This window comes from Condylostylus longicornis, unplaced genomic scaffold (assembly GCF_029603195.1).
Source record: "Condylostylus longicornis isolate FDR11 unplaced genomic scaffold, ASM2960319v2 ptg000004l, whole genome shotgun sequence".
Lineage (NCBI taxonomy): Eukaryota > Metazoa > Arthropoda > Insecta > Diptera > Dolichopodidae > Condylostylus > Condylostylus longicornis.
The window spans coordinates 17,856,309-17,872,089 of NW_026577973.1; the positions used below are offsets into that span (position 1 = coordinate 17,856,309).

General features: G+C 20.3%; 1 protein-coding gene across 3 annotated transcripts in view; it reads right to left on the reverse strand.

Annotated features, from left to right (window-relative positions):
- Positions 1 to 5,494: 5,494 nt before the first annotated feature.
- The window catches only part of LOC129614483 (polypyrimidine tract-binding protein 1), a 162,830-nt gene continuing 152,543 nt past the window's right edge, over positions 5,495 to 15,781 (reverse strand). For all 3 annotated transcript variants that reach the window (XM_055529089.1, XM_055529097.1, XM_055529108.1), the window contains exons 9-11: positions 13,004 to 13,220; positions 8,084 to 8,161; positions 5,495 to 7,485 (exon numbers count right to left, since the gene is read on the reverse strand). In XM_055529089.1, the coding sequence (XP_055385064.1) occupies positions 7,353 to 7,485; positions 8,084 to 8,161; positions 13,004 to 13,220 (428 nt within the window). In that variant the 3' untranslated portion in view covers positions 5,495 to 7,352. The remainder of the gene's footprint in view (positions 7,486 to 8,083; positions 8,162 to 13,003; positions 13,221 to 15,781) is intronic.

Consider the following 15,781-nt stretch of genomic DNA (forward strand, 5'->3'; position numbering starts at 1 on the left):
TGAATTTTTAATTTTTTTATTTTAAATTTATTTAATTTCACTAAAATTATATATTAATATTAGTTTTAATTAATGTTTTTTTGATTCCCATTCTTGTTACCTGTCTTTTGCAATAGGTACACAAAAAAATAAATTTTTTTCTTTCTTTTAGTTTGATTTGTATAATTATAATATGTTATTCTCTTTATGCTAATATTTTACTTGTATATATATTTGAATTAACATGTTTGAAATCACTTGCAACATGTTTGTTTCACTTTATATTTCATATATATTTACTCTATAAATTATTTTTATAATTTTAGGAATGTTTTTGTATCTGTTTTGTTTTTTGTTTTAATAAATTTCTAATACAGAATTTTCACATTTCTAATTTTTTTTTTTACGATATTTGTGTTTTGTTAGTAAAAAAAATTAATAATTTTAGTTATTTTTGCAAGAAATTGTGAAAAAGAAAAAATTTTTTTTTTATTTAAAAGAAACTGATTTTATTTTTCATTCTTTTCTTAACAAATTTGTATGTTGTTGTTAATCAATATGAATTATAATACATGTTTTCAATACATGTAAGAATAATAATTATAGTTATTGATTTTCTATATATAGAAATATTTTTAAATGTGTGTATAAAGGTATATAGCGTAATGTTTGATTTACAAATCTGTTTGACAGATGTGATTGTTCATTTGCTTGTTTGTCTTATAATTTTTCAATAAAATCGATTAAAAATTTTTAGATACATTTATTATTATTATTATTGTAAAAATTTTAAAATAATAAAATTTTGGTTTTGAATAAATTGAGAGATTCTTATTTTTTAATAAATTTTCGAATAAGTTTAGGTGCACTGCACTGAACATTTAATATAAAGCGATAGAAATTATAAGGTTATGACAATGACAAATATACATGGTTATAAAATATAATTATTATTAAAAATATAATACGAATTTATATGCCTAAAAAAACAATATCGTCCTTCCATTTAGTTCATTGAATATTTTATTATAATAGTTCAAATAAACTGATATATTTTAAGATTATATTTCAAAGTTCTTAAACTTATTATAGCATTACAGTTTTTGCCTATTTTACAGAGTTTTGAGCATTTGAATTGCAAATTAAACTGCTCAAATAACAATTTTTTTCGGAAATATTATATTTTCATAATTGGCATTATAGAATGTAGGCAATTTTCTCATTTGAATTTTTTAGTAAATGCAGAATATTAACAGATTTTAAATATGTTTGATTTAAATCAATGGTCCCTTTTCTTTTGAAATTAATTTTTTTTTATTTATGAGTAGCCCTCAAAAAGTTGTAATTTTATTTATCATTCATATAAATTTACTTGCCTATGTATAAATGTTTTGTATCAATTCTTTATAATAATAACTTCTTAAATTCATGTTGTAATTACAAACCACTAAAAGAATTATAGGTATTTGTTTTATTTCTGAAATGCTTATTAATTGTTAATAGTTTTTGAAAGTATGATTTCCATATTTGAGTCTTCTTGATCATTTCTGTAAAAACAGTGTAATATGATCTAAAATGATCCAGTATTGTAATTGTTCTAATTTTCATCTTCATAAAACTTGAATTTTTTTCATGAATATTATAATTTTCTTGCAATATTCTTTGTCCATTGTTTGTACGTTCTTATCTTCCTTACCTCTTCGGTCAACATTCTAAAACAATAATTAATAATTTAGAAAAAATTAAAATCTAAAATAAAATATTTTAATATTAAAAACAGAAGAAAACTGAAAGAAAACTGAAAACAAAAGAAAATTATAATAAAAAAAAAAACAAACAAAACAATTAAATCTTTTTTTTTAAACTTTTCTTTTATTTTTAATTAATAAATTTTGTAAAATATTGAAAAAAAAAATTAAAAATAAAAAAAAAAACTCATTAAATCACTTAAACTTTTAAGCTCGTTCTTACAACATTCATAATTTCATTTTTAATTTTTTTTTCTAATATACTCTTAACCACTAAAAATTAATTCTTAAAAATTAATTCTTTTCTCTTGTTTTAACATTAAAAATTGAAATTATATTTGTTTTTTAAACTTAACTAAAAATTATTTATTTCCTACTTTTTTTTTTAAATTTACTTTATTATTTGAAACATAATTTGGTTTTTTATTTTTTTTTTTTATATTTACTGGTTGATATTTGAAAAAATAAATCATAAAGACAAAAATCAAGAATTTTAAATTAGCCGCGACAGTTTTTCATTTTTTTATTTTTAGACATGGTTGAGATTAAAAAAAAAATTACATACTCAAAAAAAAAAAAAAAAGTAAGAAAATAAGCTGCCTTAAAATAAATACAAATTAAAATTAAACATTATGAAATTTCAAAAATACAATTATTTTTATATATATATAATATAGATATGCATAAAGGTGCAGTAATTAAATAATAATTATTAAGAAGATAAAAAATATATTTAATGTATATTAACTATAAGAGAATAATAAAAATACAAAAATAAAAAGATATTTTTTTTTTTTAAAATTAAACAATATTTGAATTATTTAAATACAAAAGTAAATTATATTTATGTATACTAATTAAATAAAATTATATTAACTGGATAATTTTAAATTTTATTTTATAAAAAATAAATTTTTCTTACTGGATAATAAAATATTGTTTGTATTAAACTTCAAGTAGATTTGATCGTTTGTAAGGTTTCCTTTTTCTAAGCATTACAATCTGATTTAAAATAAATTAAAATATGCTTAATAAAAGTAAGATACACATTTTAATAATATTAAAGATCTAGTTGTAAACTTAACATTATAAATCCAGTTAATATTAAATCGTTGTTTAGATTTTGTAAAACGTTTTCAATAACTTAATCATATTATAAATTATTAATAAATATTACGATTGAACAGAAATTTTCATTAATATTTGTATTTTTATTTATAGTTGAATATATTTTTATGATTCAAAATTTTTAAATTTCGAAATTTTAGTTAATATAATCGAAAAATATAAGAATATTAAAAATAATATTGAAAAGTTGCTTGCTTCAATTATATTTTATAATAATTTTGATTTTTAATGAAAACAATAAATTTTGGAGAGATTATAATTATAATATTTTTAAAAAATTATTTGAAATACATAAAAATTTTAAATATTTAACAAGATTTTATTTGTTATTTTAACGAAACTTCATATTACAATTAAAAACATTTTAAAGTAAAATTGACGACATAAATTGAATAAGAACAAAACACAAAAGTAGCTTGAATTAATAACGAAAACAGAAATTTATAATAAAATTACGATTAATAGGCATTTAATAAATTCAATCATTTTTTTTTTACTAACAAAGAAAAACAATAACGAAATTTAATATAAAGTAGTTGTAATCAAATATTTGTTTTTATTTTAAAAAAATTGAGATTTAAGAAATGAAGATTCTTATTTTTTATTTGTTAAATGTTTTACAAAAAAAAAATATATATTTGTTCGATTTAGGAATATTTATTGCATTTTGATTAATATGATTTTCTATTTTTTATATGTTTTATAATTCATTTCTATTAATTTATTATTTAAAATTAGTTTTTATTAAAATAACATTTTGTTCGTTTACAAATTTTTCATTGCTTTGTTTTTTTTTTACTTAGAAATCTAAAACAATTAAGAATAATTTTTGATATTCAATTGTTAAATGTTACTTAACAATTAAATTAAATCAAAAAAAAAAAGAAAGAAATTGATTAAAAGTAAGAAAAAAAAACCGTTTATATAAGAATGTATAATATATTATATAAGTAGATATTATATTTTACTGTTATATAATAAAAAAAAATTATAAGGAATAGAAATACATGATAAAAATTATATTCAAACAAATAAATTATAACTAAGAATAGCAATAAATCATTTAAAATTAATTAAATCATTATTTTATCATTGTCTATATATATATTTATAATATATATATATTTATGCATTCATATGTTTGATTATAAGTAAATAATTACGTATTAAAAAAATTTATAAATGGTGTATAATAAATTTTTATTTTTAATTTATTTATTTGAAAGTAGAAATTATGCATAACATTACTGAATAAAATTTAAAAATATAAAAGTGTATGTGTAAAAAAATATAAGATATATATATAAATATATATATATATATTATGATTTAATATAATAATAATATTTTCTCTCAATCTAAATTTATTATATTAATGTTTAAAATAATTTTCGTAATACTTTGATCAATTTTTATAGTTAATTAATAAATTTTATCGAAAATTTTTTTGTTTTTAAGATTCAAAAAAAAAATTCTTTTTTTTTTTTTTTTGTTTTCTTTTATATTTTTAATATTAATTATGAAGGATAATATTAATATACATTTATATATATAATTGTATATATATATATGTATAATTATGTATATATAGATTGTTCTAGCTTAGATACCATTAATTAATAAAAAAAAAAAAAAATCAGTAATAAAAATGTAAAATTTTTTTAGGTTTTTTTTTTCAACTTTAAGAATTTTTTTATGTAATTTTTTTTTTAATTTTTTTTTTAATATTATAGTTTTGTTATAGTTATACTTAAAAGCAAAATCTGGGATTCTTATTATTATTTAATTAAAAATTATGTGTGTTTTTTTTTTTTGCAAAAATAACTTTGATTATGCAATTAATAAAAGTTTTCTTTGAAATATTTTTTGTTTATTGTTTTTTCTATAGATATATTATATTTTTTTTTTGTTTTTATTAATTCATCGTAGTAATAGTTATGTTGAATATTACATTTACATACATATTAATATTTTATACACATAATATAAAATATTTATAAATAAATATTATATAAATTAAATTTACTCTTTAATGGCGAGCACACAATTTCCCTTTTTCTATATATATATATATATATATAATATATGTATAAATATAATAATATGCATGTAACTATATTATAATTATTATAATATGTATAATAAAGAGAAGAAACCTACAGCAAAAAACTGTTTATTTATTTATTTATATATATATATATATTTTTTGTGTTTGTTTTGTTAAATACGAAGTTCTCCGAAAAATAGAAATTTAATATTCGAAATTAATTATTTCGAAATACGAAATATATGTATTTTATATATATATATATATATGTATATATAATTAATTTATAACTTATATTAAATAATAATTTTTAATTATATACTTGCAATATTATTATTTATATTTTATTGAGATTTTCATTTTATATATATTTTCACTGTTTGCTCAATTATACAATATATAATAAATGTACTTATGTTTAATTAGTTGATAATTAATTTATTAATGATGTTTATATAAATATAAATAAGAGATATAATATTTCATATATAAAAATTTAATAGTATTGCAATTTTAAAATATTAAGTGTTTGTTCTTTCCTTTGAAAAATGAGAAAAATTATGAAAAATGAAACTTAATATTTTTTATATTCCTTTTAAATTAAATAATATTTAATAAATAATAATTTATTGAATTAATATGAAATATTATATATTTGTATTTATATCTTATGTATTTAGAAAAGAGAAAACATAGAATTTTTTGTATGTGAAAATATTGTTTTCGATGGGTTGTTTATTCTTTTGTTTCTTGTTCCTTTTGTTTTGTTTTGTGATTTGTTTTTGTTTTTTTTTTGAATTTGAAGTTTTTATATATTGCATTGTTGTTCTATACATTCGAGTTTTATTATTATAGGTTTTCTTTTTTGTTTAATATTTTAAATCTTTAGAAATTTTTCTTTTATATTAATTATTTAAATAATGTAAGGGTGTATATAATTATTCTAAAAAGTTTTTGCTGTTTATTTGTTTTTTTTAGTGACTTTTATAGGTTCAATTAATATTTGATTTTTATAATAATTAATTTCTTGTTACAAATCATTTATTTGTTTTGTTTTTGTTTTTAATATGTTGTTATTTTTAATACATATTTATATGTATATACCTATAGTTTCTTTTTTACATTTGTTTTATGTATATATATATATATATATGAATATATTTTAAAACATGTTACTTTTTTTTTTCTTCAAAATTTGTAAAAATTATCAAAAAATTATCAGTTTCTTTAAATTTATTTTTATTTTATTTTAATTGTTTTTTAAAAAAAAAAAAAGTCAATTTCTTATTATAAATTGCATTTATAAATTTTTCAGTTATTAATAATTGTGTGTGTGGTTTATGTTATTTTTAAATTTAATAAAATTATTTTGTGACGTAAAATGAGAATGTATACATATAGATATATTTTAATTTTGTTTTATTTATTTATTTTACATATTTTTAATTTTTGTTTACCGTTTCAATTTACCATTTTATATACGTTCATCTATAATCTAAATCTCTTTTGTATGAGTTTTTTCTTCTAATTTTTTTCTTTAATATTCTCAACTCTCTTGAGTTTAATTTTAAGTTGTTAAGTTGTATTTATATTTTGTTTATGTGTTCTTTGCTTTTTCTTAATTTTTTTTCAATTACATTTGTTCATGATTTTATAACTTTTTTGTTCAATTTTTACAGTATTTTCATTTCTTTTAAATAACAATTTTTGTTTTTTGAGTCATAATTATAAATTCAAAATTTTTGTTTTTTTTAAATTCCAAAAATTTATATATACATATATACATGTATATACGTATGTATGTATAAATATTGCGTGTAAAACGAATATCAATGTGTGTGTTAGTTATTTTTGTTTCCCAATTTTATAATTGATTAATTTTGATTGTGTTCGTGTGTGTGTTGATCCACAATAATCATTTCATGCTTTTGTATTCTTAATATACGACCTATAAATTTTAGATTATTTTATCACTCTTAATTTTTTTTTTTAATAAGATTAAAAATTACATAATTTTAAATATGGGATTGTTCTCACTTTATTTTGATATTTTAAACCGACAATAAAAAGTTCCTCTATATATATATATATATACATATATGTATGTTTTTATATAAGTATGCATATATCAATATAATTAATTTGAAAAATAAAAGAACAAAAATTGTTTTACATTTCTTTTTTTTTTAACAATTTGATTAAAAATAGAAGAAGGTTAATTTTGAGATTTTTACGGTAAATTTTAGTTTTTTTAATTTTTCTATTTATAAAATAGTATTTTACTTTCCTTTTTTCACTTCTATTTTACTTGAGTTTTTTTTTTGTTTTTTGTTTTTTACTTTTAAATTAATATTCTTCTTTTTTTTCTTCTATATGTTTGAATTCTTAATTTGTAGTGTGTTTTCTTAAATTTTAAATCGCTAATAAAATGTCCTTAGTAAAATATATCCTTAAATATTTGATTTTGAGAAACTAACTCGTAAATGATTTGATTCGGATAGTTGATGATTGTGCATTTTAATTAGTGCTAAAACAGCTTCGTCCACGGATACTAATTGAAGTAAAGCCATTTTACGATCTTTTCTGCAATTGAAAATAAAAAAAAAAACATTAGCATAAGTATAAAATGATATAAAAATTACAATATTGGGGTTTTATTCTGGCAGTCACTTAAATATGACAGCAAACTCACTTGAATGTCATGTTTCTGTTATATAATTCATCAAATCGAGTAATTTGGCTTGCATGTACTTAATCTTAATATATTGATTTTTATATAAAAATTGCGTTCTTGTCAAAATTGTGGTGAGTGCGTTTAAGTGCAGAAATTAAATATTTTGTCAAAAAAATTATGAATTTGGATTGGACTATAAAGTGAATTCAAAAATTTTGTAATAGTATGAAATCTTAAAACCAGGACTTGGCTTCCCTGTCAAAAAAATTGTTCTCAAAAGAGAGAATTGCGTTATATATAAAGAAGTCATTATAACAGGGATTATTCTGTTCATGAGAAATTTGTATATCACATGTCCTTTACATATATGTATTTAAAAAAGGTATATTAAATATAAAACTTTATTTACACAGTTATTTGTAATATAGATTTGGTGTTTATGGTTATAAAATCTAAAATTTTCACATGTAATTAAGATCAAATAGAATTAAAATAAAAAATACTTACGGGAAGAATTTAAAGCCTTTCACTTCAAAACCATTTTTTGTAAAAGCTTCTTTGATATCTTCCTCAGTACATGATCCTCTGTAAATAGAATGAAAAATAATTAAAATTATTATTTAATATTAAGAAATTTTTAAGATATTTGTAGCAATATTGCAAAAAAAGTGCTTATTAGTTAATCCCTGGATACAAGAGCAATTTGTTCGTCCGTCCATTATAGTCTGTTTACGAAACTCGTAAACGTTTTAAAATAAAAAGAAAAAATTTAAAAGTAGTGTAATTTCAAAACTTATCCCTAATAACTCAATTTGCTTCAAGCTCATTTTGTCTAAACAGCTAAATAATTTTGAAATTCCATAAATGTAGAAAAAATTCGATTTAGTTTTTTTAAGGAGAAATCTAATTAAGATAACCATGATTCTTAAAATTAACCATCATCTCAAATTTTTTTGCGACATGGTTTAGAAAATTTTTATTTACTTGCTTCCCCTACTAATATATCACGTTGTAGAATAAAAATTGATAAAGTTTCTGTATAAACAACTTATATCTTACAAACTGTACTATCATTTACATTTTTCTCAAATAAATTTTCGGAAAATTATGTATACTTATGCAGCATTAATGTTATATTTTCAAAATTTGTAAGATTCTGTACTCTTTGAGATATTGCAAGAAAGAATTTGAGCTCTCTAATTCTTTAATAGAATATAATTATTAAATTTTATTAAAAAATTCTGAATGATTAACATTATTATTAACTGTTATTTGTGTTATGTACCGAGTTTTATTTTATGTATCCCAAAAATCCTCTTTTATTCCTTTTTCTTTATATTATGTAAGGGAAAAGCTAATGTCACAAAAAATACCATTAAATGCAAAAAGTTTAGTGCATTTGAGTTGTCTAATTTTTAAATTTTACTATTGGAACTTGGCAAAATGTTAACTAAAATCGCGAAATAACAAAAAAAGTAGAACTGTTTGACTGATAAGTCATAAGTACAAACCAATCAATTTCACTGTTTTTTTTTTGTTTTTTCATACCTAAAGTAAGGACGAGTACATCGATAATTTTTGTAGCATAGACAAGACTAGCAAACTTTTGTTTGTGCTACTAACAGCCAATGAGTTTTTCTCGGTTTATTTTTCAATTCTTTTTATATTTTAATTTATATTTGCATAATAGTTGACGGGAATGAAGCTTTAATATAAAATATAATTTTTTGTATATCTAACAAATAGAGTGAAACATGTTTGCATTTCTTTTATGATAAAGCAAATATTTAAAATAATTTTCTTGAAAACCCTTTGCTCTTCATAATTCTATATTTTCTATTTTATATTTTTATAAAGTTTTCCCTATTTCCTTCGTGAATTTTTTTTTTATGTAGAGTTATTATTATGTATGCATTGTCATAAACTGTAACAAAAAGAAATTTTATAATAATTGTTTTCGAAAGACCTTTAACTAGTTAAAATGTTAAGGATAATACGTAAAATACACATTTTATACAAAATAAACAGAGTAGATTACAACGTATAGAAAAAAAAATTTAAAATATCCAATTTGAAAAATTATTATTGCATTAATAATCAAGAATGTTTTATTAACGTTAACCAATATAATTCTGTTATTAGTAAAAATTACCGATAATTTTAAAAAATTGCTATTGAAATTTATCAAAAATTCATAAGTTAGAATGTTTTAAAATATCAACTTCATTTGGCCTTACAATTTATATTTATTAATTTATTGAAACTTGATGTATGAACCCATTTAAAAAAAGCATTGTTAGATTTATCAACCCTTGTCTATAATTATGTGAAAATTCCAATTTATTGATATTATTTAAAATCGTCGATTAGCAAATTACATATTGTTAATTTGAATATTAAATCACATTCGCGTAAATACTGTTTAACAAGCAAAATTAAATAAACAGGAAGGACTAGATAATAAATTGAAATTCTACATTATTAAATTGTGAAATATTATAAATGTTTAAATTATTAAATATAAAATAATAAAAAAATATATTTTAACTATTCGTGCGGGACTTGCATATTCAAGTTTTTTTAAATCTTCAATTCCAATAGCGACTTCAACCCCATTTAATTGAATCGACCAAATTTATTTTTTTGTTGTTTTGTGTTTTAATCAGAAATAAGCTCCTCAAATTCCTAACTGGGCATATATTATTTTGAAAAGTTGTTGTTTTCTTTAACGTCCTATACTTTTTTAAAATCAAAGAATATGTACAGTTTTGGTTCTATTATTATAATTAGATTAATTTAAATATTAAACAAATTTTAAATTTTCTTAAAATACATCAAAATCTTTAAATAAATAAAAATAACCTTATATTTTGCTTGAATAATTAAATGATAAAATAGCTATTGCTGAAATTCATAGGTCATATCGTATATTAAAGGTTATTGCTAATAAATTAAATGGTCAAATGAATCATAATTCAAGACTTTATTATATTTAATTTGTAATATAAAATGAACAAAATTCAATAGGAGGCCAATAGGAATTCTTCGAAATACTTATATCAAGATCATTTACCAATCTTTTATATTCATTTGAAAATCCATTTCATATTTCATTCATAAATATGGTCTTCTTTATGATATATTGAAGAGAATTGAAATACATACCATAATTTTCCTACTTTAAATAATTCCTTATTCATTTTGATCTCTTTATAATTCACCTTTTATATTATTAATCATTCTATTTTTCTATTGAATACCACCTATTCAAAATCAATACTAGTCCATCATGTTTATATAAAAATAAGGAAAACCGCCTTTACATTAGGATTTTTTTTAAATGTACAAGGTATGTTCATGTGTATGTGTGTATATATTTTTAAATATTATTAATGTATTGGTGTATCTTAGTATATCTTTGAGTAATATATGTGTATTGGTATATTTATATATTTTTGTACTTATTCAGAAAATAAAATCCATATTTTTTCTTCCTTTATTAAATTGTGCTATTATTGAATTACAAAAAAAAAAAAAAAAAAACTTGAATGGTTTCTATTTTCTATTCTACTTTGGTACTATTAATTTTGTATTCATAACGATAATAATAAATTTATAACAGGAATATAATAAAATATAAAGAAGAGGAAACTGTAAGTAAAAAGGTGGCATTTTCAATCAATGCTGATATTGTCTAATATCATTGTAATGCAAGATAAAAAAAAAAACTGCTAGATAATATTACATACCATTAAGTGCTTTTCACAATTTAAATTAAAAAACAAAGCAGTACACTTATAGGGTACCTCCTATATTATATTATATAATAGGTATAATTCCGTTGATTATTTCTAATTAATTTGTGTAAAATTTTGAAAATTTTGTAAAATTGCGAAAGTACCTTGATAAACACTCTATCAGATTTTATTGCTATTTTGTCGCAAACTTTGAAGGAACCAAGTAATTACAAGAAGGCGAACTGATAAGGTCACTCTAATTTAGCATATACAGGAAAAATGCAATACGTATTGAACACTAACGTTAAAAATAGAAATATTAAATAGCCCCTTTTATATTTCGTTGCACAGAAAAAGCCAAAAAATTTCTACTGCAATGTTAACATGACAGCGATCACATAATATGTACATTGAATGTTATTATGGTTCCAGCATTTAAATAATCATTGCTGAGATCAAAATAATAAAATTTTAAGAATGAGAAAAATTCTAACTCCCGCTAAGTTTTGAATGTTATTTTGCTTTTCATTTTTATTTATGTTGCTACAATGCTACATATATAATATTAGTATAACTATGTACTCGTACATACAAAGAGGAAAAAGTGTGTATAGACAAGAAAAATTGGAGATATCCAGATTGTAGGAGAGAAAGAAATGAGTATAAAATTTAATATTTTTCAGTAGAATTTTCAATTTCTTCTGAATTAAAGAGTTTTAATTGTGTTGTATTAAAAATAAATTTGAAAATATTTTCAAAAATAAGAGTATGAAGAAAATGCAATTGCTTTATTATCCTGAATTTGAAATTTATAAAAAAAAATTTTGTTCATTTTTTTCACAATTAATTTAATCTTCAGCGCAGCAGGATTACAGACAAAAAGAACGACAGCGAAAAAATGTTTATTATTCTTTTCAGTTCTTTCTAAATTTTCATTTTTGTAAACACCATCAGATTACTTGAGGAAAACTATAACAACAGAGAAAAAATGTGAATAATTGTTTTTTAAGATTTCAATCAGATTTATTATTCTTGGTAACCAGTCTTTCGGAATCAAGGAATTTTTTACTTAAGTTGAAATTTTTTTTAAGTTTTCTGCCAAATTCCCAATTTTTTAATAAACTGTTAGAAAACAACAAATCAAGGAATGTCAATGTAAAATATCTGAAATGGGTAAAGAAAACTTACGAGTACTACGCTTATGTTATGAAGATCAAATGACAAATTGATGAATATTTGTTAATGAGTGTGTAACTAAGAAATTATTAAGAATTTTGTTCTGATAAAGTGCGTTTCCTCGTAAAGAGCTTTTGTGTAGAAATTTTTATTTTGAACATCGATTTAAGCTAAGCATGATTTCTGGAGACAAATTTTAATAAGCATTACTTTTTCTGTAAATTTTAAACGATATGTTACTACAGTTCCAGAAAACAAAATTTTTCTTTTTTAAATTTATTTTCAATTCTGCAGCTTATTGATTCTCAAATAATTTTAGTTGAAGTAAGACTATTCCAGTTTAAAAGAAACTTCAACTAACTTGACAAAAATTAATCAAATTTTTTTACCTTTTGACAACGATTATTGGAAGCACGCTATGCAATACGAGTATGTGTACAATATGTAAAAAAATACTTGTATGAAGATATTAACATATTTAAAATTGTTTAATTGTATATGAGTTTGTACTTACGGAATGTTACTTAAATGCAGTGTTGCCGATGGTGGATAAATGTTTTGATAGTTTTTACTTCCGGGTTTTTTAAATCGATGCAATGGATTTTGTGAATAATCACGTGTTAAACCAGCATCCGGTTGTCCTTCTTTTGGCAATTGTACAGCTTGATGTTTGCTTGGCATTACACGTATTGATTTACCCCATAAACGTATTTTGTCCAAATGATTCATTGCTAAAAACAAAAGAAAAATTAAAAATATTTTTAAAATTTCAGTAAACAAGTAATTATTTGTATAATAATCTTTTTCAAAACCTATTAGAGTTGTTGAAACTAGTATTTTACGAGTTTATTAAAGAGACGCAGGATTTTATTCAAAATTTTTTTGAATATAAACAATATACTAATTGGGCCCATGAAATGCCCAATTTAGTAAAACTAAAGAGGGTTTATTTTAAGAAAATGCAGAAAATACGAGACTACCACACGTAGCAGTTAATATCTCGGAATATGTTATGATGGGGTTACAGAAGTGCCTTACATATTCGAGTCACTTGCATATTCAAATTTGAAAAGGTTTTCAATTTACAATATAAAATATAAATTTTTCTGGCTTACAATATGGAAAATGAAACTGTAGGAAAATTTTAAGAATTAAAACATTAGTGGAAGGCATAACGATGTTACGTGCTAATTACAATTAATTATTTATTATGAAGTTAATCATTAATGCCATGTTGCATACTTTTAGGGGATATTCATATAATATGTATTCATTTTTTCTATAATGCGAAGCAAAAATATAATGGCATTATAAAAATAACATTACTTTTGACTTTCAAATTTTTACAATATACTTAACGGCTGTTGTCACAAAATGGTACTAAGACTTAGAAGTTGCAATTCAAATTGAAGGAGAGTTGACATTATTTTTTAGGAAAATAAATATCTTATTAAGTTCATTACTTTTAAATAATTTTTCAGAGAATTTTTCAATCTTTGCTAAAAAATATTCGTTAACGATCCAATTCGATCCAATTTGAAAAGATTATTTTCGAAACAATTATGATATTTTGTTAAAAATAGAAATAATTTTAAATAATTTGTGAGAAATCCAAAAAAAAAAAAAAATAAAGTATCGCATTTAGTACACATTAGTTCCTATAGCGATAAGTTTTGTGATTGGCATCTGTGTTTAAAATTATACATATTTATCTACTTAAAATAAAAAAAGAAATTGAAGAGAGAAACATTAATTCTTTAAGAGTTTGTCTCGTCCTTTTAACAAATTATCATTTTAGTTTGCATTCATTTCTTTATTATCTTATTATGAAACCTTTTCGACTTTTCATTTTTTTTTGCTTCTTCTTTGTTTTTGTTCTCAAATTTACTTTTTAATAATATAACGTATATGGGGAAATATTGAAAAAGGACATTCATTTTTCTTTTTTCGAGTACTTTTCTAGATTTATACCTTTGCGTATATACTTAGATCTAAACACATAATATGTTACTAAGTTTGCAAACATACATTTCGATATTTACGCAATACGTAATATTTTACCGTTTTTCGTTTTTTTTTTTTTCTGCCCATTATTTACTTATATGTCAATTTAAGTTATACACACATGTTAACTCACACACGTACAATTATTGTAATTTGTAATATTTATTTTTTTTTCTTCTAGTTTCTATTTTTTATGATGATTTTCTTATATAGACATTTGAAAGGAAAAAATGAAAAAAAAGAAAATATATGTATTGTAAGAAGAAGAAAAAAAAAACAATATTTATTTCGTAAATATTTTATTAGGCTGAAGTATCCTTAAAAACAAGAAAAGAAAAAAACAAAATGAATAAAAATGGCCAATATATGGGAGAAAAAAATAAAAACAAATTCAAACTTATGGGTGAGAAATTTGAAAAAATCAAGACACTAAAAGGATATTCAAAATAAATAAAGGTTTTCTTTTGTCTTTCTACCTTTACCGATAAGCCAAATGAAAAATAATAGAAATGAAATGCTATAAAAAGCAGTTAAAAGCCCGGTAGAGGGACGAACATGAAAATTTTTAAGATGAATGTCTAACAATTTAGTATAAGAAAGAGGGCCAAAAAATTAATAAAACAAAAATTAATAAAAAAAAAAATTGAAATTTTTCCTTTACATTCGGTTTTTTTTTGTTTCGGACTTAAGTTTGTCTACCTACGGGAATATTCCTTTACTTTTTAATACAAGACAAATTCGGAAAATATTTAACAAAAAATTTTAAAATATCAAATTTGAATTCTTTCAACAAACAGAAGCGACGAAAATAAGTTTTTCATATAGATTTATCAAACAATTAATAGAAAATTTTTAAGTACATTTTAGTTAAATGTAATTATAGTATATAAAAATTTATTGAATAAAATTTCAATAAATTATATTGGAGAACAAGATGAACAGTTTGGAGAATTCTTTCAATCATTTGAAACATATTATGCGACGTCACACAAAGACCATTCTTGAAAGAGTAGTCTTGTGAAAACCCTCCAAAAATTATGCCTATAAATTACTTCTAATTTATTTATTTTATAATGTATGAAATTTGCATACTTTTCCCATGTTTTTTACACACATTTAACACATTTTACTATAGAGGATAGTAAAATGTTATATGAGCATCGTAGCGCATCGAAAAAACAAAAAAACAAATAACAGAAATTTTCAAGAAATTTCGAATTTTTTAAAACAAAATTCTAAAAAAAAACAAAAAATTCTTGTTTTGACTAGATCTATCTGGAAAAATAAA